The 24,773-nt window shown below is 37.3% G+C and overlaps 1 protein-coding gene across 3 annotated transcripts in view; it reads left to right on the forward strand.

Moving 5' to 3' along the window:
• Positions 1-24,773, forward strand: part of atp10d (ATPase phospholipid transporting 10D) — a 35,537-nt gene that overhangs the window by 1,860 nt on the left and 8,904 nt on the right. The window contains exons 2-16 of one of the 3 annotated variants that reach the window (XM_067385748.1): positions 2,322-2,413; positions 2,861-3,209; positions 3,304-3,498; positions 12,006-12,210; positions 13,393-13,478; positions 13,560-13,666; positions 13,775-13,906; positions 14,935-15,047; positions 15,429-15,681; positions 16,406-16,620; positions 16,804-16,980; positions 18,623-19,259; positions 23,588-23,691; positions 23,834-23,960; positions 24,043-24,227. In XM_067385748.1, coding sequence (XP_067241849.1) covers positions 2,407-2,413; positions 2,861-3,209; positions 3,304-3,498; positions 12,006-12,210; positions 13,393-13,478; positions 13,560-13,666; positions 13,775-13,906; positions 14,935-15,047; positions 15,429-15,681; positions 16,406-16,620; positions 16,804-16,980; positions 18,623-19,259; positions 23,588-23,691; positions 23,834-23,960; positions 24,043-24,227 — 2,892 coding nt within the window. In that variant the 5' untranslated portion in view covers positions 2,322-2,406. Of the gene's footprint in view, positions 1-2,321; positions 2,414-2,860; positions 3,210-3,303; positions 3,499-7,537; positions 8,260-12,005; positions 12,211-13,392; positions 13,479-13,559; positions 13,667-13,774; positions 13,907-14,934; positions 15,048-15,428; positions 15,682-16,405; positions 16,621-16,803; positions 16,981-18,622; positions 19,260-23,587; positions 23,692-23,833; positions 23,961-24,042; positions 24,228-24,773 lie in introns of those variants that run through there. The other 2 variants (XM_067385749.1, XM_067385750.1) reach the window with 2 other exon arrangements.

The following is a 24,773-nucleotide window of genomic DNA, read 5'->3' on the forward strand; positions in this document are numbered from 1 at the left end:
AAATTGCGCGTGCTCGCCGAGTCTACGAGTCCGTAGGCCGTCCCATTCAGCATTTTAACGCTCTGAAGTGTGCTCAGCAGTGCCCCCTTTGTACCCTTGAAGCGGTCTTCCGCGAAGCCCGCATAAATGCAGGCTCCGCACACTTTAACTACCCAGGAATCCTTGCGAAAGGCCAATCAGACAACGAATGGGAGGAGATTTCGCTCAAGAGCAAATTATGACATGGCTGAGAAGAAAATATTTAAGTGTAGGTATCATTACGGTTTTTATGACCTAGGTGTACATTTTACCGTTGTTGCCTACAGTTTATACAAACATTATGGTCATCAACCAGTGGTTGATATCTCAAACATAATAATAGCGCGTTGAATAGTACGATCGCATTATGATTCATTAAATAAATAGAACCGAATGTCAGGGCTTTACTGAGTCATATGTAAACCTAGTATTTATATTTAAACCTGTAAATTCATCTGAAACTCACGCACAGACCAGACTGTTATTTCCGGCATGACGATCGAGTCTGTACCAAAAATACCTCTCAATGCGCCCTCGTGGACTCACGCCAAAAGACCTATAGGTCTGCACTACATGACATCACCAAAGTGTGGACTCTGAGGAAGCCCACAAGTCCAGAGTGTGCCATTTGGGACAGGGCTACTGCCGTTGTCAGAGCGCGATCAGACCTTACGAATCGAGTGATGAATGCAGTTGGACATAGTGGTGTTTTAGAGGTAAAAAATTATATAAATACTGTTCGGTTTCTCGCACAAACCGATCGTTTCGTGTCTTAGGACATCAATGTGTCGTCACGAGCCGCAGGGTTTAATTTGGATTTCTCTGTCGTGTTTTATTTACTCTTATAGTCCAAGTTCCCGCTGACTTGCATTATACCACTGACAGACGGCAGTGGTTGGAGTTAAAAATCATAATTTGTATTCTACTGAAGAAACAAAGACACCTACATCTTGGATGCGCTGGGGGTAAGCAGATAAACATCAAATTTTCATTTTTGGATGAACTATCCCTTTAAATCATATGAGACACAAAAGCATGCCGTATTGAATATTATACAAAACATTAGACAAATATGCAAACCATTTTAGATACTATTTCAGTATTGGTATAGAATGATTTGGTTAGCCTTGGGGTCATTCCATATCAAATTAAATTTCAGAAACTTCCCCTGCTAAACTTTTTGACTTTGTTAATCATTTTTCTGTACAAAGTTATAAAGTTAAATATTCCTCTTTAAAAAAAAAAAAGGAACCACTGTATGCAAAGTGACCCACAATTGGTTTTTGACCACTAAAAATGTGTACAGTTTACTCATGAAGCCACATTAAAGGGATAGTTCACCCAAAAATGAACATTTGTTTATCTGCTTACCCCCAGGGCATCCAAGATGTAGGTGACTTTGCTTCTTCAGTAGAACACAAATGATGATTTTTAACTCCAACCGTTGCCGTCTGTCAGTCGTATAATGCGTGTCAATGGGAACTCCATCTAAGAGTAAAAAAAAACATGAACAGACAAATCCAAATTAAACCCTGCGGCTCGTGACGACACATTGATGTCCTAAGACACAAAACAAGACACAAACGGTTTCGTTTTGTGTCTTAGGACATCAATGTGTTGTCACGAGCCACAGGGTTTAATTTGGATTTGTCTGTCGTGTTTTTTTTTTTTTTTTTACTCTCATAGATTCTTAGTTTTTTTTTTTTTACTCATAATTCTAGATTAGTTACCGTTGACACGCATTATTTGACTGACAGACTGCAACGGTTGGAGATAAAAATCATCATTTGTGTTCTACTGAAGAAACAAAGTCACCTACATCTTGGATGCCCTGGGGGTAAGCAGATAAACATCAAATTTTCATTTTTGGGTGAACTATCTCTTTAACATCTCTGGGACTGAACCATCGAGGGCCTTTAAAATTAAGATACCAAAAGAAAAGTTTATGTTATCTCTTGTTATCTAGAAGGATATCTTCTACTTATACTTGAGTTACAGGCATGCAAACATGAGGCAAAAAAAACTTTTGAACTTTTTGAACTGTCACCGTTTGCATATAATGCAACAAAGATTGCTAAAATCTGAAGATTTTACTAATAGACCTACCAATCTCTGTGTATTAATAAAATAATGGTGCTGCCATCTTTCTAAAGTAATTTTTACATCCCTGTAATTTGGCTCCAAATCTCAGCTGGAAACTGATATTTTCACCCCCTTCTACAAAATAGAGGATTACAGTAAATATACATTTGTGACATTTAACATTTTGGCTTTCACAATTACTTATGTTTGTCTTCCTACAGAAAAAGTATTAACAAAATCAAAAACTTGAGCTGGAGACCTCTGGTTGAGTTGACACAGACTGACCCCTTAGTCAAAGCATGCTGAATGTTGGGTAGGAGATATAAAATGCTAGTTTTGTTAGTTAAGCTAGAAGTAGAAGTACTCATCTCATGCTTGTTTACATTTATTTCCAAGATTTCCATAAATATTTAAACAAAACATATCTGTGGCCATCTATGATCTGCAATACTGTGTGTGTTTATATAGTCATTTATGTTCAGGATAGGCCTTTCAGAAAAGTGAAACCTCTTGTATTTTGGCCTATGTGAAATATAAGCTGCTTCATTTGAAACAAATTAAACACTCCTTCCTCTTTCCATGTTATGGGGATGTGGTTATCTTATAAATGGCATTCGCTACAGGCAGAACTTCTGCCTTTCAGCCATGCAAAGCTTGTTCAACAGGTTTCATTCTTTCATAAGGAGAAGAGATGGAAGACTGCAAGGAGAATACTCTGTGGATTTATAGTCATTTTTGTTGTGTGTTTATGTGTGTTCAGGACGAGGGCTTTTTGTAGTGCAGACAGGGACCTCGCCATTTTGCCTTGCTGTCGTCCTCATGGAGCGGCTCCACTGGGTTCGGCACAGATGTCTGCAGCTGATATCCACAGACAGGAGGAGGGGCTGGTACTCTCCTCCTTCATCTCTTCCACCTAAGAGCAGTCTAGATGCTCAAGACCCTCTGGTTCAGCGGCTCAGTGAAAAGAGAAGAGTGGTGGTATCACGATGTGGTCCACACCATGCAGAGTACCACAGCTTCTCCAAGGGCTTTCAAGACAACAGCATCCGGACCACCAAGTATACGCTCCTCACTTTCATACCCATGAATCTGTTCCAGCAGTTTCACAGGTCAGATGTTGAGCTGAATATATCATGTGTCCTCTAAATGATTTTATTTTGTGTTTGTACTTGTGTGTTACTAAAACGTGGGTTCTTTCAACAGAGCAGCAAATCTGTACTTCCTGTTCTTGGTGTTGCTGAATTGGGTCCCAGTGGTGGAAGCATTTCAGAAGGAGATTACCATGATTCCCCTAGCTGTGGTGCTCACCGTGATTGCCTTCAAAGATGCCATGGAGGATTACAGACGTTACCGCTACGACAAGAGAATAAACAACATACTGACGCATGTCTACAGCAGGTATGTGTTCATCCCTATTTATCTGGTGGGGTCAGTATGATATGACTGTGCAAGTGTTGTCAGTGTCAGTGTGGGGGGGGTTTGGATGAGTTTTGTAACTTCCTTTCCTGGAAATTTGATTATTTCCTTATTATTTCCCCATATCAAATCAGTTAAAAAGCCATTTTGATGCCCTAATTCAAGGTAAATGCAAAGTGAGTGTAGCTTGTGTACTCCCAGGTAAGGACGGATTAAGAACTGAGAGGCCCATAGACTGATACACAATGTTTGTTAAATCGAGTGAACAAATTGCAAGACCACAGTCTGTTAACTTTTTCCACATTGCAATTAAAAATTACTTTATTTTCCTCACTGACAAAAAATAATGCAAACTGACCTGCCAATGCAAAGGTTATTTTAATTACAAAGTAATTTATAACTTAATTTATACAGTCAACATTTACAACATTGTGAGACCACTCAAACACCATTTTGCTATTCTCACGACAATCCATTCAGAATGAAGCGATGAATATATATATATATATATATATATATATATATATATATATATATATATATATATATATATATATATATATATATATATATATATATATATATATATATATATATATATAATATATATATATTAAAATGCGATGGCCTCTGCTTTGTTCTGGATCTTGTGACAGTGGCATATTAAAGGGATTATATCATGAGGAACACATTTTTCCTTAATTTTTTGAGATAAAGGACTTCATTGTACCTTGAAAACATTCTAACTTTCAGCCCAAATTTTCTTCACCAGCATTTAAGTCCTTTTATTAAAGCAGAGCTGTAAAAATGGCTCATTCTGAAATCTTTTTACATTTTTTTTGACAACAGAAACTAATAACTTTTGACCATCCATATGTACACAACAATGCAGTCTAGCCAGTTTTTAGAAACCTGACCCACCAAGTGACGGTTGGATGAAACAAGACGAAGCAGGAAGCTTGCAAGATTAAAAAGTCAAGTCACCTTTATTTATATAGCGCTTTTTACTATGCAGATTGTGTCAAAGCAGCTTTACATTGATAACTGGTACATAATTTTGGCAGCACAGCAGCTCTTAAATAATAGTGTCAATGCAGGCAGATCAAAGCACTGTTGAATAAATGTCAAGAATACTATTGAATATCAAATGTCAAGTGTCCCCAACTAAGCAAGCCAAAGGCGACAGCGGCAAGGAACCCAAACTCCATCAGGTGACATCAGGTGGCAAACAAGTGGCAAATAGGTGTTAAAATGGAGAGAAAAAAAAAATTGGGAGAAACCAGGCTTAGTCGGGGGGCCAGTTCTCCTCTGGAGAACAGTGCTTTGTTACAATCAGGTTGCTATCATAAGTCTGATAGGATCGCAACAATCAAAGTATTTATTTCAGTTCCATCCAGTTGAGGATTGTATTTATCACGTCGGTATGGACAGTCAGTTGAGGAACTGTGCTATTGGCTGTCATGTCGATGAGGCCTTCACAATGGATGATCCAGTTGACTCGAAATCTGCTGATACTTCAGGGCTGCGTTGTGGTCGTGTCCAGTTGAGGATCGTATTCATCACGCCGGTATGGACGGTCTGTTAAGGAACTGTGGCACTGGCTGTCATGTTGATGATGTCTTCACAATAGATTAAAATGTGTAGAAAATCTTCAGAATCCCCATGTTAGAAATCAATTGAACTATAGCTAAGTTTAGCTTAAATGCTTAAAGACACACAAAAGAACTTAGTGGTGACTAAAACAAATTGGGGTATCTGCTCACAGTGCCGCTTTGAACACACCACAAAGTCTACAGCCGGCAGCCAACTAGCATGTACGTTCTGCACCTGCATGAGAGGAATAACTCTTCATACCAGCAGGAGGCAGTAGTCTGTATTCATCATTCAAAAAGGGAAACTGGAAGAGCTTTGCATTTGCGCACAAAGGTACCTCACGAAACTGATTTCGGACAGACTTCTGAGGCAGCGTAACAGTTTAATGATCTACAGCAAAATAGCGTGAGCTTTGGCGAGAACTAAACAAATATTGAATAACTGCAAAAGTAATTTCTTGCTAGAAATGACATCACAATTGGAATGTCCATTTATGCACAAACTGACCAGAAACCGCAACTTTCAGACGACATTTTTCATTTACTTGCTAAACTGTCACGAAAGGAAGGCATGTGCCTTGATGCTTTCCTAGGCTGCGTCCGAAAACCTAGGTAGCTGTCTTGCTGCCTTGCTGCCTTATAAGAGAATGACTTGTACGGCAGTGTTTGTGCATGAAGGCACCTCATGAAATTGATTTCGGACAGACTTCTGAGGCAGCGTAATGGTTTAATGATCTACAGCAAAATAGTGCGAGCTTTGGTGAGAACTAAACAAATAATTACTACAGTAGTAATTTCTCGATAGAAATGATATCAAAATTGAAATATGTTGGTCAAAATTGTACATTTATATACAAACTGAGCAGCAAATGCAATTCGGACACCATCTTTATTTTTCTAGCTCAACTGTCACAGAATGGAAAGCACAGGATTGTGGGATATCAAAGGCAGCTAAGGATACATCTATGCTTCCTTCAAAAATCGATCTGAGGGAGGTATCTCATGAGACAGGAAGTGAAGCTAACATTGGATTTGGAAGTGCCTTCCTACCTTGAAATTTGTCCTCAGAAGGCAGCATTTTCCAGTTTTCGGACGCAGCCCTACTTTGGAATGTGTTCTTCGAAGGCAGCATTTTTAAGTTTCCAGATGCAGCCAATGAGAAGACTTCTGTGTGTGCCCTGAAGCTCACAAACCTGAGGAGGCGGGTGCGTGTCAATTTTGCGGCCGATATGCGTGCGCACTGGTGCGAGCTCCACGGCAGACTTCTTCCCGACAGTCAAAGCGGTGTTACGTCACGAAAGTACGGACTTTTAGAAAGAACGCAAGTGTTTAGGGTGCCATTTGGGACAGGGCCAAAGAGAAGAGAGAGCGAGAATGCGCAGCTGCTATTGGTGTATCGATACTGCAGAAAAGGCGTATTGGAACACTTTCAGATATTTAAGTATCTATTGATACATAACAAAAATATCGATATTTTTGAGAACACTAATGTGAAGCATGTAAAGTTTGTGGCATAGACTCTTTAAAAAGACGTCCAAGACCGGTCTGTTATTGTAGGGACATCGTCGTTACGTTCTCACGCTCCTAACCATGATACGGGACAACCAACTGTGATTGGTAGCTTTACATGTCAGTCAGACGGCCTCTGGGCAATCCTTGGCCAATAAAAGCTGCGATGGAGTCCAAACCCTCTGAAGGTCTGGCTATGCAAGACTAGACATTGGCAGATAACTGTCAGCTTAGATGACTAACAGCTTTTAAATTGTCTAATAAGTATTAAAAATTACTTATTTTTTACCATAAACGTGGAGCTCCCAACTATTATCATTAAAAAGGCTTAATTGTTGACACAGATTCACTATTCAAACACTGAGATGAAGGGCTGATTTCCAAGAAATAATTGCATAATTCTCATAATGTGCAAAACTTCCTTCTATGCTCTGAAGGACTTTAGCCAGTAGAATTAATGATTCTCTTATGTTCCTTATCCTCCCTCTACACAGTCTTCTATGAAAAGAAATGATCTAATAAAGGATCTTTTTCCAAAACAATGCTTCAGTATTTCCTCGAAGAGATATGAGCTCTAGTGTCTTGATGTGAACTTCAAATGTAGTTGTGAAAGACTGTGATGTTACGGTTAAGCCCCTCCCACTCCCTGAGCCAGTGCTCAAGTCATCTGACACAGGACAGCATGCTTTCCTTCTCTCTATGTTTGACTATGGCCACTATACAATACTAAAAATATATCATATCTCACATATCTATCAAAATAGCACTGATAAAGTAATGGTTGTAATTGAATGCAGTACTCAAGTTTTATAGTAATTATAATAACCATCTGGGCTTCAAAAGTCCAAGGCTCAGGATGATAGATAGTATTGCTTGTGTTCTCTGTCCGAGATAAACGTCACACTGCAAACTTGTCGCTTATTTACCAGCCTTCGGTTTTGTCTGCCTCCGAGTCATAAAAAACTCTACGTCTAGTTTGTTTATGATGCCTGGGAGTGTTTCCTGGATAAGGAGCAGCCCGGTCTATACGTTATAGATCATTACAGGTTTCTGAGCCACACACACTACTCTTGAAACAAAAGAGCATAACACTTCTCAGGTGTCAAAATTTTGCTTGAACAGAATGACATAGACATGAATTTAACTAGTGACGGTGAGACCTGTTGGACATGCTGCGGATAGAGAAACTGCCTGAATTGGCTGGACCGTTCTTACAGACTGTCTTCCAGGAGCAGAGGAGTCCGGCTGCCATGATTCAGCAGTTGGACATGGATCAAGGTGGCACGGCAAAAGATCTGGCCAAAAACAGAAGGCTTGTCATGCCAAGTTGGACTGAAGATGAAGAGGTAAAGGAATTACAGCAGTCGTACTGCAGGAATAAGGTCCAGACGACCAAGTACACCTTCCTGTCCTTCATCCCTAAGAATCTTTTCGAGCAACTTCATCGTTTTGCCAACGTATACTTTGTCTTCTTGGGTGCATTGAACTTTGTGCCTATTGTAAACGCATTCCAGCCAGAGATCTCTATCATTCCTATTGTCTTCGTGATGTCCATAACTGCCGTTAAAGACCTTTGGGAGGACCAACGGCGGAGAAAGTCTGACCAAAAGGTCAATAACTGCTTATGTGATGTGTATGACAGGTAAAAGCATGAAACATTCTGAACATGAGAATAAAAAGTATACATATAATACACACAATCTATAGCTGTAAAATACGTCAGATTGTACTTTAAACTGTTTGGTTTGGTGGCTGATATCTGCTATCAGTGGATCATGGCATATTGCATATATGTATTCAGTGTGTGTATATATATAGATATATATATCAGCTGTGTGGTGACTTGACCCAGATTATTAATTTTTGACAGTTTCTTGATCCCAACACTGGCTTGTTCCTCAAATAGTTCAGAGGTGTGGCTTAAAACCTTAATTGGATGTGTCAAATGAAACAAACTTTGGGTTCTCCAAATACAGCCATTTGGATTTGCATGTTAATGTGTCACAGCTACAAGGTTTCTGCGAATTTGTATTTCTAAAACCACTAAATCGCAGTTGCGATTTCTCAGGCTACTTTACATATGTCAGTTTCCAACCTGTGTCCTGTGTTGTAACCCATGTACGTCATTTTTTTTATTAGTGCATTAGTGCAGCTCTCAGTTAATGGTTAGCTTGAAATATAGTTATTATTGAACTATGTTTGTCTTTTATAATTAAGCGAATGTCTTTTGATTAGGGGTTTTAATACTCATAATCACAATATGTCCTTAACAAGAGCAAAATAGAACAGGCAAAAGTTTAGAAATGTGTTTGATTTCAGATTGTATTTGAATTAAGTGTTAATATACTATGTACAGTCATGTTGCTCCTGTACACAGTGGACTTTACACTGTTTAGTGTTTATATTTTGCCTTCCTGGGCTAATGTCCTGATAAATCTGACATTTGGTTCTAGCTAGGCTGTTAATGCTGCTCTGTTTAAAAAGGCTCCCATGTGATCGTCTTGCCGCAGGGGGTCATATTAGTTTTCCTGTTGTGGAGCTGTTGCCGTGGGTGACAATGAAGCACAGCCTTTACTTGATTACTATGGCATTGGGGCTGGTGTGTTAAGTATAGTAGGAATAAAGCAGTTATAATTTGCATGTGTTTTGTGCTTAAATCATATGGCACATCAGTGCACAGAAACAAAGCATCACTGGAAATGCATATACAGCATGTTTCTATTAAATACCTTGTGTTGTTAGTTTGTTTCACAGTTGTTCTGCAGATAATCAGTCAAACCACCAGCAAGACTGGTTTTCATGGCCATCAATACTGAGAGGGCTGTTTTGACTGATAATAAACACATTTGACATGGTTTTCTGGAAGACATTGTATTCTGCAGTTTAATAAGCACTAAACTGTATGTTTGCATTTGTTATTTCTGGAAACTAATTTCCTACATAACTGTAATAGTTTATTTTCTTTCTTGCTCATGTTGTGTAATGAAATAAGTTCAACATTTAAAATAAGCAAAGTACTGTAATGTTTAATCAGCCAGTCATTATCGCAAAATAAACTCTTTCAGGATCATACGTGACCGCGGTTTACTGTGGGATAATACCTTTTGAGTTTATTAACTTTAAATTACAGTAAAATACTATATATAAACAATATTTTGTACAACCATGCAAAAAGCAACCAATATCCCACATCTTTTGATACAAATCCAATCCAAATGTTTAATAAAATGTAAAAAAAAAAATTTATTAAATTGTCTGTCCGACTGTTAAAGTAGACTGATTTTCATAATTTTGTCTCTCTGATAGTATGCCTAATATACAAGATATTATACACCAAAACTGTTGCATGTTTGAAAATGAGTGGTGAGAAAAGCAAAACAATTAGTGAAAGAGAGAGTTCACCCCAAAATAAAAATTCTGTCATTAATTACTCACACTCATGTCGTTCAACACGTAAGACTCCGTTCATCTTCAGAACACAAATGAAGATTTTTTGATGAAATCTGATAGCTTTGATGCTTCAAAATGTTCATAAAGAGATTGTAAATCTAATCCATATGAATTGAGCGGCTTAGTTTACATTTTCTGAAAAGACTTGATCACTTTATGTGATGAACAGATTAAATTTAGGCTTTTATTCACATGTAAACATAAACAGAAGCTCAGCCGAAACTTATGGCTTGGAATCGATTCCTCAGTTCCAAGGCGTTGGGAATCGACTCCAGTTCAACAGAGTTAATCATTAAAGGTGCTAAAGAGGATTTTTTCATCGACTGAGAAACCAAAGACTGTTAGTGAGTTTTTGAAATGAGCGCATGCATAAGAATAACCCCCCCCCCCCCCCCACTCCTTCACAGCTCATTTCAAGGGAACGCCTCCCAAAACTCATGCACAAGTATTGGAACACGAGTGTTTACCACCGGCATTCGCTGTGTCCTGTTAGTGGATTCATTATGTCGGACTCACCGCAGGTAACTCCTAATCTGCAGTTGTTACTCCTGTCTCCTGACAAAAACATTGCATGTGGCGCCTGTGGAGTGTGGAAAGTTACTGGAGCACGCAGCCGTGCTCGTCTTTCACAAGGAACGTCATGGCAGTGATTGATAAGCCAGAGGGCCAATCGTTTACGCGATACCTCGTGCACAGATGATGTATATTAATATTATTCCTTTCAGTTCACCTAATAAATAGTCTTTTATCAGTTAGTAAAGACAGTTTCAAGTAATATTGCAAAAATGTATAAAACAAAACATCCTCTTTAGCACCTTTAATTTGTCTCTCGCTGACTAATAGTGATTGGAATTCCTTTTGATTCCATTTTTTTCAATGAACCAGTTCAAAAAAACAATTCAGTGGTTCTTTTGCGTCATTGCTTAATGACATCACTAGAACGTATTTCTAACAGTTTTATGATATGCCACGCTGAAACATTCAAATAAAGCCATATGTGAATGCATATTGCTGATTATTAACATTCATTCACTTAAGTTAATGGTGTTTGTTGTCATTGTTTCCTTCTGTGATCCTGCATCTTGGACAAGTTTACTAGACCCTATTATGCTACATTTTGCAACTAAAGCACACAATGCATTGGCCTACATTGATGCACAAATGCAGATTTGTTCTGCATTTATAAGTTATAAACTCAATGATTTAGCTTGACAATGATAGGTTTTGAGTGCTGCTTGGTATACGATAACAAATGCAGATGTGATGATCTTTGTCTTTTTTTATTTTAAATATTATTTTTATATATAACACAACAATGAACCTCATTGGTTCTTGCATGAGTCAAGCTAATATGCTTGAGCTTCTGTTTACCACAACTGATGTGTACGTTGATGAATGTTTATATGTAAGTAAAAAAAGCCTAAATTCAATCTGTTCATGAAGCGATCGAGTCTTTTAAAGTTTGGACTAAACCACTCAATTCATAAGGATTAGTTTTACGATTTCTTTATGAACTTTTTGAAGCATCAAAGTTTCAGTTGCATATCGGTCTACGGAGGGATAGAAAGCACTCAGATTTCATCAAAAATATCTTAATTTGTGTTCCGAAGATGAACAAAGTTCTTACGGGTTTGGAATGACATGAGGGTGAGTAATTAATGACAGAATTTTCATTTTTGGGTGAACTAACCCTTGAGGTACCGAGATTTTCATAATTTAATTACTTTGATATTGCGCCTAATATTCAAGATATTATTACACCAAAACTGTTTCATGTTTGAAAATGACTGTATTGAAAAGCAAAACAATTATTGAAGTCCTGCTTTGGTTTCAATTATTCTAGAAAACTGCATTTTTTCATTTATGTTTTTTGTTGTGTTTATCTAATATTAATAGTGAATCCAAATAAAGCATTTAAAGTGTGTGTTTGTACTGAAGGAAGCATCAGCGGTATGTGGAAAGGCGTTGGGCGGAGGTGTGTGTCGGTGATCTGGTCCGTCTCTGCTGTAATGAGATCATTCCTGCTGACATGGTGCTGCTGCACTCATCTGATTCTAACGGAGTGTGTCACATCGAGACTGCCAACCTGGATGGAGAAACTAACCTCAAACAGAGGCAGGTGGTCCGTGACCTGCCACAGCAGGTGTGTGCCTATCCATGTCATTGTCATCTTCATCACCATTATTTTTCTCTGTCCTCCATAAGTATATGAGGTAAAATATGTTTTGCTGTTTTTTTCCACCTTATTTTTAATGCAATTTGTAAATTGAATGTGTCTATCTTCCCATGTCATTTGCTTCCAGTCATTTTTAACTGAACAAAACAGCTTGTTATGCTGCTAGATATTAAGAAAAAACTGGTATTTACTAGTAGCATATTATTTTAATGTATTTTCATAATTATAAACATGCTGGTTTTTAGCACATATCGTTTTACCGTTTACTGCATTTTGTTATTCTTCTAGTTATTTATCTATAGTTGCTAATAAATCGAACGTCTTGCAAATTCATAGAAAATAGCTTACTTCTGCGTTTTCAAAATAAGGTGGATAAAGGTCATTGTTTTTTGTCTTTAAAATATATTAAGCTTTTTAAAAGAAATAAAATGAATTTCATATACAGTGTTCAGTAGTGGCTCAAAGTGATGTCCGGCCTAGGAAAATCTTCACCCTTTATCCAAATATTTTATTAAAAAAATATAATTTTATAAGCATATTGCGTATTTGTGCTTGGAATCAATTATTTTATTTATGATAACGCAATGAAACATGCCAAATTGTGCCAACATGCATTATTTTTGGCTAGATTGTAATACAAAGAAATTATGAACGCATGCAAAAGATAGAACCAACTAAATATTAATAACTAATTATGTTGTAGTCAACGTATGCTTTTTCCTGTGAGCTTTTTGTTTTTCTATGCATTTTTTTGCATAGTAAAATAAAACCTGTAGGTGTAGTTTGCCTTTTTTGCTAAATAATTTTGTCAGATAAATACTTTAGACAAGTTTAGTGTTTTGTTCTTCACTCATATTTAAAATATTTTAAAAATATTATTAAAAAAAAAAAATTCTCATATTCTGGACATCACTTTTGCCCAATACTGCCGATAATTACTTTAAATCACATCATCTAATGTCCTGTGTTTCTGAATTTCTGAATTAAAATTAAAAAAATTTTGTTGGGCATAAAGTAGGGTGAAACCATCATTACAAAGAAAGACAAACAAAGTCTCTGAAATGTAGAAATTCTTAAAAGAAAACTTTATTAAATTGTTTGGCATAAAAACATTGTTAAAAAAACTTTGTGAATGTGATCTTCCTTTAGGGATCAGAATTTATTCCGGTAAACTACAGCAGTCGCATTGAGTGTGAAAATCCCAACAATGACCTGAGACGGTTCAGAGGCTTCATGTGAGTATGCTGTAAACTGCTTCTGTAAATGATAAACAAGGCATTTGAATAACATTTCTTTATGTTTGTATGTACACACAGGGAGCATCCTGGTAAAGCACGGATTGGACTCCACAGTGATAACCTGCTCCTGAGGAGCTGCACTGTGAGGAACACGGAGACTGTGATTGGCATTGTAGTCTATGCAGGTCACTTTTACATCTTTGTGCCCAGGGATCAAAAGATATGGTGAGATTATAGAAAGATAAAGAGCTAGATTGAGCAATAAAAGATCTTGTGTGTGTGCTTGTATGCAGGTCATGAGACAAAAGCGATGCAGAATAACAGTGGGCCACGCTACAAAAGAAGTAAACTGGAGCGTAGACTCAACATGGACGTCCTCTGGAGTGTCGCTCTACTGCTGCTCATGTGCTTTGTAGCTGCTGTAGGTCAGTATAATGGTCATTGATGTACTTGTGTTAGCATTTAAACTTAAGAACTAGGTAAAGCAGCACGATTCTAGATCAATTGTAAATCCACAATTATTTTTTTTTGTTTAAAATAGGGATTCTGAATAGACAGCTAAACAAAATAACATGTAATTTATTAGAGATTTGGCAAAATGTTAATTATAGCAGTCTATTTAAAAAAATATTAAATTCAAAAATTCAAATTAAACCTATTATGCCCCTTTTTACAAGATGTAATATAAGTCTCAGGTGTCTGTCTGTGAAGTTTCAGCTCAAAATACCCCACAGATCATTTATTATACCATGTTGTAAATTCCCATTTTAAATTGAAGGAAAAACATGCTGTTTTCGTGCATGTATCTTTAAACGCAAATGAGCTGCTGCACCCCACCCCGCGTTTCTGAATAGGGCGGAGCCTACAGCTCGTGCCTCGGATACTCTGCCAAAAACTAACAAAACATCTGTTTGGTTTTGATTATCATCTCTATTACGGTCACGCTCACGTGACATTGCTATGGAAGGTGGCCATAAAATAAAAAAGGTAATTGCAACTTTTTATCTCACAATTCATCAGAATTGGAAGACATAAATGCGCAATTGCGAGTTATAAAGTCAGAATTGCGAGTTTGTAACACACAATTCTGACTATATCATGCAATTCTGACTTTAGTAGCTTTAATAAGAAAAGGAGTGGGTGGATTTTTAGATTTATAGGGTGGTTGTGTACTCACTGCTGACACACATTTATGTTCAAAGTTCAAACACCATATAAAAGTGAATTTTGCATAATAGGCCCCCTTTAAATTGGTTTGAATGAATGATTCATTGACTCGCTTATAAAGACTTGTTTCAGTACTTGGATGAATCAGCGTTTTTTGAATGAATCTCTTAAATGAATGATTCAATGACAAACACATTTTTTTTAACAGTCACTTTAATTGTGCAGCTCTAGTACAAGGTTAGTGTTATTTTTGTGTTTTTAATAAAAATATGGTTTTGATGTATAGGTCATGGTGTTTGGTTGAATGGACTACAGAATACTATCTTCATGATTCCTGATGACACGCACCCTGCGCTCGCTGCCTTTTACATGTTTTGGACCATGATCATTGTTCTGCAGGTGAGTGACAGTGAGCGGATGCATCTGACATCTACACAAACACGTGCATGTCACATCCATTATCTAATGGTAAAGTTTTCGATAAATCGTCAGAAAATTTGCGTATGTCAAATTTCATGATAGTTTGATGCAAGTTTGGCTTGCATAATTTCCCAATTCAGTCATTTCTTCATGAAAGGTGTCTAAAAGAAAAAAGAAGAATCATAATTTTTACATGTACAGTAATATTGAAGATATTGTAGTATATCAGGCCCATCCTTCATGGTTTATGAATCAGGTTTTCAGTTAAATAGACAAGTATGATTTGGTTATATGCTTACTGAAGTATGCACCTAGAATATCTCTCATTGCTGTCCTCGTTTCTTTTTTTCCATGTTGTAGGTGCTGATTCCCATCTCCCTCTATGTGTCGATAGAGATTGTGAAGCTGGGACAGGTATATTTTATTCAGAATGATTTAGATCTGTATAACCCAGTACTGGACACAGGAGTGCAGTGCAGAGCACTGAACATCACAGAAGATCTTGGACAGATCCAGTACCTGTTCTCCGACAAGACAGGAACCCTCACAGAGAACCGCATGCTGTTCCGCCGCTGCACTGTTGCAGGAACCGAGTACCCTCACCATGAGAACGGTCAGTTTACTTCAGAACAGCCTTCAAATACACCTGATCGATGCCGTTAATAAGGATAAAACATTTTCAATTAAAGTTTTTAATCGATTGACCCACTTACTTTTGATCTGATTTTTTTTTTTTTTTTAAGGCTGTCACACTTAACATGCTAACTTAAGATTAATATAATCTTTTGTAACATTATAAATGTATTAAATGTCACTTTTGATCAATTTAATGCATCCTTGCTAAATAAAAGTATTAATTTCTTTTAAAAAAAAATAAATACAAAAAATTCTTACTTACCCCAAACCCTTGAACAGTGTCTAATGTTACAAAAGTTTTCTATTTGTGTTCTTTTGAACTTTCTATTCATCAAAGAATCCTGAAAAAATCCTGTTTTCAACATTGATGATAATAATAAATGTTTCTTGTGCAGCAAATCAGCATATTAGAATGATTTCTGAAGGATTCAGTAATGATGTTGAAAATTCAGCTTTGCATTGCAGGAATAAATTACAATTTAAAATATATTTAAATAAATGCAGCCTTGGTGAGCATAAGAGACTTCTTTTAAAAAAGTAAAAATCTTACCGATTATATAGTTGTCTTTAAAATATCACAGTGTCTTTAAAATATCAAACTTACTAATTTTTGCTACTTCACAAAGCACGAATGGGTGTTTATGCATGAAAATATGTAGCTATCGTTCTGGTTTTGATCGTGTTTGTTGATTACTCTTTAGCGATTTCTCTGGAACAGTATGAGGCGCAGGGCTGTGGCGATGCAGATCACTCTCTCACCCTGAGGTCACGAGCTAGCAGGAAGTCACTGAGCTGTAAATCGCTCAGCTGCAACAGGAGTTCAGTGTCCCTTAATACCCTCACTGCAGAGTCTGAAACGCACTCAGTCCATGACACGCTTCGCAGACACACACCTGGCGCATTCAGCAGCACCATGGTGAGAAAAGGAAAGACTTATCTTTGGCATTTACTGTGCATGTGTACATTTCCTTGTCTTTATTAATTTATTTATTTCCACCCTGTATTAGTCATCTATTCATTTCACAGTAACACACTGTAACGAGCACTTCAAATATTTATTGTCATTGACAAATAAATCATATATAATTTTTTCCTCTAGGAATGTGCTGTTGTTCCAGACCCTCAGCTTCAGGTGAAGCTGAGCTCACTGTCATCCCCCATGCGTTCCTCTCTCCGACAAGAAACTGCTGAAATCTCTCACATCCTAGACTTCTTTCTCGCCCTCACTGTCTGCAACACCGTAGTAGTTTCCTCACCCACTCAGCCAAGACATGTGGTATGATCCAAGTTTTACTGATATTTAACTGATAGTCTCAAACTCATGCTATCATACACCTCACCTAACATATGATATTGATTACTAGAGTGTACAGTTTTATAGTTTACACACCTTAAATTGATTTAGATCTTTATGTTAGTACTTCATTAAAAAAACAATACTTTGTTTTATATTTTAGCAGTGGTTTTTAATTGACTTGACTAGCAGTGTTCTTTAACTGCGAGTTTGAATGGTAAAAAATTTAAGGAAGGCATCTTTAAATTCATCGCTCTTAAAGCTACAATCACACACATTCAGACGGCATCACGCAAATTCACCCAAAAATTACATTTCTGTCATTAATTACTCACCCTCGTGTTGTTCTAAACCAGCAAGACTTTCGTTCATCTTCAAAACACAAATGAAGGTATTTTTAATGAAATCTGAGAGATTTCTGGAAATCCAAACATCATCGACCTCAAATATGGCTTATCACTTGAAACATGTTAGAGCTTGAACAGAAACTAGGCTACTATCGTATAAGCTACTTTCCTCACAGACACAAGACATATATCTATATAAAGCTTGGGATGTTTACTTTTAAATGAGCCAAATCTTATGGAAAATTAATATTCTCAGATTATGTAATCCATATGAAACTTGCATATAGGTGCATCCACTACTGCGGAGATGAGAGATGAGTCAGCATTGATGACTTAATCTCTGCAGCCGAAAACACAGAAAACATTATCAATAAATTATTGAAATGTTTGGCAGTCTCCTTGCTGTTTTTTCACGACACATTGATAATCGTCACGTTTGACTGTGTGCTGTGGCAAGCTTTATGCGTGTGTTTGAGCACTGATTAGGCTATGTGTATATAAGATTAAAGGCTCATTATTATGATTTATGGCTTATTAATATAAATGCGCGATTAGTCGACTAATGGCTTAAATGAATGACTATTAGTCAACTAGAATTATCTTTAGTCGAGGGCAGCCCTAGTGTTATCTTAAGTCTCAAAGTCTTGGTCTTATTTTGGACTCAAACCCAAAAAGTCTTGGTCTTATTTTGGACTCAAACCCAAAAAGTCTTGGTCTTATCTTGGTCTCAAACCCAAAAAGTCTTGGTCATATCTTGGTCTCAAACCCAAAAAGTCTTGGTCATATCTTGGTCTCAAACCCAAAAAGTCTTGGTCTTATTTTGGACTCAAACCCAAAAAGTCCTGGTCTTATCTTGGTCTCAAACCAAGAAAGTCTTGGTCTGAGTGATTAATCACAGAATTTTAATTTGTGGGTGAACTAGCCCTTTAATTCACATGAAGTATGTTTTAAGCATTAGAGCAGGTTAAACAATGATTTTCTAAGATGGATCTTAATCCCGTTTTAAATGGATGTTTCACACTTCCAATCCAATGGATATCACCTTGCAGGAAAAGACTGGCCTTAGCAATGGATTTAGGCCCAGGGCTTTTCCCAGCGGGCCAGTCAATTGTGAACCACTGTCAAAACTGAATTACATGCTACACTAATTTTTCATTGCTGAAAGCATAATTCATATAAATGGATATTCAGTGTGTGCCTGCTTATGGCTTGCAAAAATGATACTTCTTATATGTGCATTTCTGTGCATGTTTGTGAATCTGTTAATGTAATATCAGGTTCAGATGCCTGTGGTTCGCACACCCCTGCGCTCTCTAGAGGAGATGAAGGCCATGTTTCAGAAGCTGAGTCTGCCTCGCTTTCCCCATTCACCTAATCAAAACACAGACACTCCTGCCAGCCTAACCAAGAAACTCTTCTCCCGGGGTCGTTCAGCTTCCTACTTCCCTAACAGCAACCCGCAAACACCCATCAAGACCCCACAGTCACCCACCACACCTTCTGGCACCCCTTCAAGCACTCCGTCCACCCCTGTCACTCCTGCATTATTGTCCAGTGGGGCGTGGGGTGAGGACGTGGAAGACAAACAGCAGGCCAAAGATAACTCTGATAATGAGAGTGAGAGCGATGATGAGGATGAGGCAGAAGAGTTGCTGTACGAGGCGGAGAGCCCGGATGAGGCAGCATTGGTGCAAGCAGCAAAGGCTTATGGATGTACTCTGCTGGGCCGGTCCCCAGAGCAAGTCCTCGTGGCTGTTCCAGGCACAGGGCCACTGTCCATCCCTCTGCTACACGTACTGCCATTTCATTCTGCCCGCAAGAGGATGTCTGTGGTGGTGCGCCATCCCCTCACTGGAGAGGTGGTAGTTTACACTAAAGGAGCTGATAATGTCATTATGGAGCTGGCTGAAGAAGGTATGTGAGGTGACATCTTTCATGTATGTTTAATTAAAGTTAGTTTACACCAGAGGTTGCATTAAAGGATTAGTTGACTTAAAGAATTAAAATTTAAAATTTACTCACCCCCATGTCATCCAAGATGTTCATGTCTTTCTCTGTTCAGTCAAAAAGAAATTAAGGTTTTTGAGGAAAATGTTCCAGGATTTTTCTTCATATAGTGGACTTCACAGGTTACCAATGGTTTGAAGGTCGAAATTGCAGTTTCAACACAGCTTCAAAGGACTCTACACAATCTCAACCGAGGAATAAGGGTCTTATCTAGACCTTTATTATGATCAAACGATCAATACAATGATTAAACGATCTGTCATTTTCTAAAGAAAATAAAAAATGTATATACTTTTTAACCACAAATGCTCATCTTGCACTAGCTCTGCGATGTGCCATGCATTATGTAATCACATTGGAAAGGTCATGCATGACGTAGGCAGAAGTATCTCAGTAGGACGAAAAACTCCATCTAATTTTCTCCTCCAACATCAAAATTGTCTTAAATGGACTTAGTCTTTGCATGTTCGCTTTGTAGACACTGGGTCGGAAATTCCGCCTACGTCACGTCAAAAAAGATCTGTCTTTTTTTGGAAAAAGACTGATCGTTTCGTTAAGACCCTTATATTTTTTACCACAACACCCTTATTCCTCGTCTGGGATGAGGAAGAGCCCTTTGAAGCTGCACTGAAATGGCAATTTGGACCTTCAAACCGTTGGTAACTGTTGAAGTCCATTATATGGAAAAAAATCCTGGAATGTTTTCATCAAACCGTAAATTATCTGCAAATTTTAATTCTGAAGTGAACTAATCCTTTAACCGAATATTTTCCGTCCATCTTCTTAGCGTTATTCCTGGAATATTTTCCATCACTGAAAAATCTAAAGGCCATCTGTCATTTTGACAGATTAAACTGAGGGTGATCTGTTGTAAATTGTAACTGTAATTCCCAGCCCATCCAGTTGGTGGCGAGTGCGCTCCAATGTGGCAGCAGAGCATGGGTTCAACCTCCAGAACAAAATTAAAACGGCCATGAGAAGTCATCTGTCCGAGGCAAAGATGCAAAATCTAATGTCAATTACCTCTGTATCAGTCTCCCTTGATGCATTTGATCATGCACAGGCGAGCACCCATTTTAAAGGATTAGTTCACCTAAAAATGAAAATTATCCCATGATTTACTCACCCTCAAGCCATCCTAGGTGTATATGACTATCTTCTTTCAGGCGAACACAATCAGAGATGAATCACAGCATAAATGAGTACACCCCCTCTGAACAAATACAAAAGATGTACTTTCTTTATGATCACTAATACAATTCATGGAAAGATGGCAAAACTAAAATACTAACATATACATAATAAAAACAGAGAAATATATGTCATTAATAGCCATAAAATAAGTAAAGTAGACAATTTTGTTTAAATTAAGGATTGCAGAAATGAGTACACCCTAGATTTAATTCAACAAATGTGTAATATTCAAGCACTTGGTATGCCCTCTATAATTTTGAATATACTGCTCTGACCCTTCTTGGCACAGAGCATGCAAGTTCATGACAAATTGTCACATCTGTCCTGTTTAACTCCTGGATGATGAGCTCCTTAAATGCCCTGATCCTTAATGGGGAGTGTTGCTCAACTCGTCTCTACAGAAAAAAAATGCCGGGAATGAGGAAAGGGTAACATCTTCTGTTACAAGTTTGTGTTCAGCACTCATACATCCCCATATAAGAGCTTTACTACCACTGAACTTTACTGTGGGAACCAGGCACTTCTCACTGTACTCCTCCTCTAGCAACACCATAACATTTTGATGCTGTTAGATCCAAAATGATTGATTTGGTCTCATGAGACCAGAGTATTGATTCCCAGAATCTATATTTTGTAAATATTGGCTTTGGAAATGGCGAAGTGACTTTATTGTGCTTTGGCTACAGTAGGTAGTTCCAGTGAGAACAACAACCATGCATGTCATTTCTGCAGGCTGCATCTTACTCTGTGAGAAAAACAGTCACTCTTTTCATAGCTTTTGCTGGTTCTGAGACACTCGCTTGGTATTTTTCCTGCTCTTTGTCTAGCAAAAAAATCCCTCATCACTAAATGAAAGCTTAAAATGAAGGCCTGATTATTTCAGGGGCCTTGTCACAGGTCCATTGTTTTTAATTTCTGTGTTACATTTGCTATATTTTCAAACTTAAAACAATGATTTGGTAATCCTCTTGTAACACTGTCCTCTTTTGTGCTAAGAAATAAGTCTCCTGACAGTTCTCTCCCAAGTGCTTCCATTGTTGGCAGCATTAAGTCTGAGAATGATTCAGTGGGCTATATAACACTTTTAATTTTCAAGAAATGGCTTTTTTTGGTTCAACATACTTACCTGTTGATCAAACATTGCTTTAAACTTACACCAGAAATTTTTTTTTGTTTTATTTATTAACTTTTAGGAGGGTGTAGTCATTTTTGCTACACAACATTTTATCACCTTGATAAGAAAATCTTATTTTCCTGAATAATTTTGCCTCTTTGGTAATTGATTAAGCAGACTTGCTGGAACATTATATCTCTAAAGAACCCTAACACGTCTTCTAAGTAATTGAGTATTGCTCACTTTCAGAAGTTTCAGAGGGGGTGTATTCATTTGTGCTGTGCACTGTATATTTAAAAATATCCTTGCTCCTCCAAGGTTTATAATGGTTGTGAATTGAAGTAAAAAATAATGCATCCATCCATAAAAAAAGTAATCCACATTGCTCCAGTGGGTTAGTAAAGGCCTTCTCAAGTGAAGCAATGTGTTTTTGTAAGAAAAATTTCCATATTTAAAACTTTATAAATTCAAATAACTAGCTTCCGGCAGATGACCGTACACAGAATGCCCAAGTCGATTTGTGGCGGAAGAGTGTTGACCTGACGCACAACGTAATGACGAACACGGAGGCGCAGAGGATAGAGCAAAACAAGTCACCAGTCACGAATTAGAAGTCTAAAATGATCATTTTTAAAGAGAATTTCGGAGGATTTCGATATGGAGAGGAGGAGCTTCAGCTTGTAGCACAGCCCTATTTGTTTGAACCGCGAGAGGCATCTAAGCTTACGATACTCCTACATCATACGTCATACATTCTGCATACGGCCATCTGCCAGAAGCTATTAATTTGAATTTATAAAGTTTTAAATAAGGATATTTTTCTTACAAAAACACATCGCTTCACTTCTCTTCAGAAGGCATTTCAAATCATGGCCCCCCCATTCACAACCATTATAAACCTTGAAGGACTAAGGATATTTTTAAATATAAGACCTAAATATATCAACCTTTAATTTCGATGCAGACAAGGAGGAAGGTTTGAGTTCAGGCAGATACTGAGCATCAATTGAGTTCAGATCAGTTATTTTTTTTATATTTTATCCAATTGGCTCTATAATATGCAGTAGCAGAAAACAGGAATAAAGCGAATATTTACTCTATAGGCCAAACCTGAGAAAATGGCACCACTATGTGGTAAAAAAAAATAGTAAAAGGGTTCATTCTGAAGCCTTAACAACAGAATGAAAGTCTATGAACCAAGACTGCATCATTTTATAGTTAAATGGCCTTGGGATTAAAAATGGCAGTTTTAATGGGTTTCAATAGAGGCATTTTTGTCCTCAAAGTCCTGAACTATTTTGTGTACCTAGTGCAAAACATGTTTTTTTTTTAAGGAAATGTGGGTGAAATATAAAAATTGTAATAGAAATACATGCATGCTAAACTTTATGCTGTTGACATTAACAGGCAAAATTATCAAAAAACAAAACTGAAAAAGACAAAAATGTCCTTAAGGACGCACACGGGTTAAAATGTGTCTCTCAAGTGAACTGAAGTTCAACTTTTTAAAAAACTTTTTTTTTTAGGTCCACTGTTCTGCAACTCTCATTTTTGCCACGCAGTCTGTGTAAATGGCCCTTCAGGGTCACATTTACCTTTGTTCTGCGAAACCCTGCACATGAAATGTCATCATCTCAATTGGAATATGTGCAATCTAGAACTTTGTGTGAGATTAAATATTTCCCCACAGAGATTTCACATTAAATTAAAGTTTGTTTAATTTTGAACATGACCTTTTGAAAAGAGGTGTGAAGTCATGATTTCTTCAAGTGTTTGGAGTATGTTTAGTAGATTACAGACAGAACAGAGTGTTGCCCTCTCAGTTTGCACACTGTATATTTATTGAATTAATATTTTGGAAATTTGTATGCGATATTGTCCCAGTGTTGAGTATATATACTCATGTTTTGACTGTGTGTTCATGTAGGTACAGGTGAAGATGGTTTCGCTAGGGAAGTTATGGAGCGGACGCAGAAACACTTGGACCAGTATGCAAGAGAAGGACTGCGCACTCTCTGTGTTGCTAAAAAAGTACTCCTTTCGCTCTCATTTCCCTTATTTGCAACATTCGTTATCTTTTATTTGCAGCACATCAAATGTAACCTGACAATAGAATGCATTAAGATGCCTGGAGGTTGAGTCTTGAAAGAAATTGTTGGCATATGATTGACAGGTGTTGGAAGAGCAGGAATACAAAGCCTGGTTGAAGAGACATGAGTATGCAGAAACCAGCATTGAAAACAGAGAAGAGCTTCTGCTCGAATCTGCCGAGAGACTGGAAACTAATCTCACATTACTGGGTGAGACATTAAGACAATGAAGGCAAAAATTAAATGATGTTGTGTATTGGTTGTCCTAGCCTAATTCTTTCTTGGCTTTCAGGAGCGACGGGTATAGTAGACCGCCTGCAGGAAGAAGTGCCTGAGACCATTGAGGCTCTGCAGGAAGCTAAGATTAAAGTATGGGTCCTCACTGGGGACAAACAAGAGACGGCTATTAATATTGCTTTTGCTTGCAAACTCCTCAGACCCACAGACCACATACTGATGGCCAATTGTGACAGCAAGGTAAGAAGAGATGGTGGAAGAAAGAAACTGAAAGAAAAAAATAAGATTTTAGCAAAGGATTTAAACAAAGTGACTATTTACACCCCAGTATAAATAGCACTGTCCACTATTGTCAATTTAATATTTGTTTTGTATAATATGCAATAAGTTAAAGTACACCTGTAAGTAAATTCCAAAATAAGGATATTTATTTATATTAGACTTTTCCAAACATCTAGGCATTATATAATATTATATTATATTTAGTACTGTCAGTTGATTACAAAAAAATGAACTAATTAATCACATTTTTCTGCATATAATCGTGATTAATCGCAACTAACATTAAAGTTTTTAAAACATTTTTATATTGTAATAATTTTACATTTAATCCCCAAATGAATGTAGAAACAACATAAAGACAGTATATTTTAAATATTTGATCTAACAGGTAGGAAATATCCCGAATCAAAGCAGTTATCAAACACTTCACAGTCTTTACTGCATGATTTAGATTAAAATATAGATTAATTTTTATTAAAGCTACAAAAGTTATTCAGTCAAGAG

This window comes from Chanodichthys erythropterus, chromosome 5 (genome assembly GCF_024489055.1).
Source record: "Chanodichthys erythropterus isolate Z2021 chromosome 5, ASM2448905v1, whole genome shotgun sequence".
NCBI classification, from domain to species: domain Eukaryota; kingdom Metazoa; phylum Chordata; class Actinopteri; order Cypriniformes; family Xenocyprididae; genus Chanodichthys; species Chanodichthys erythropterus.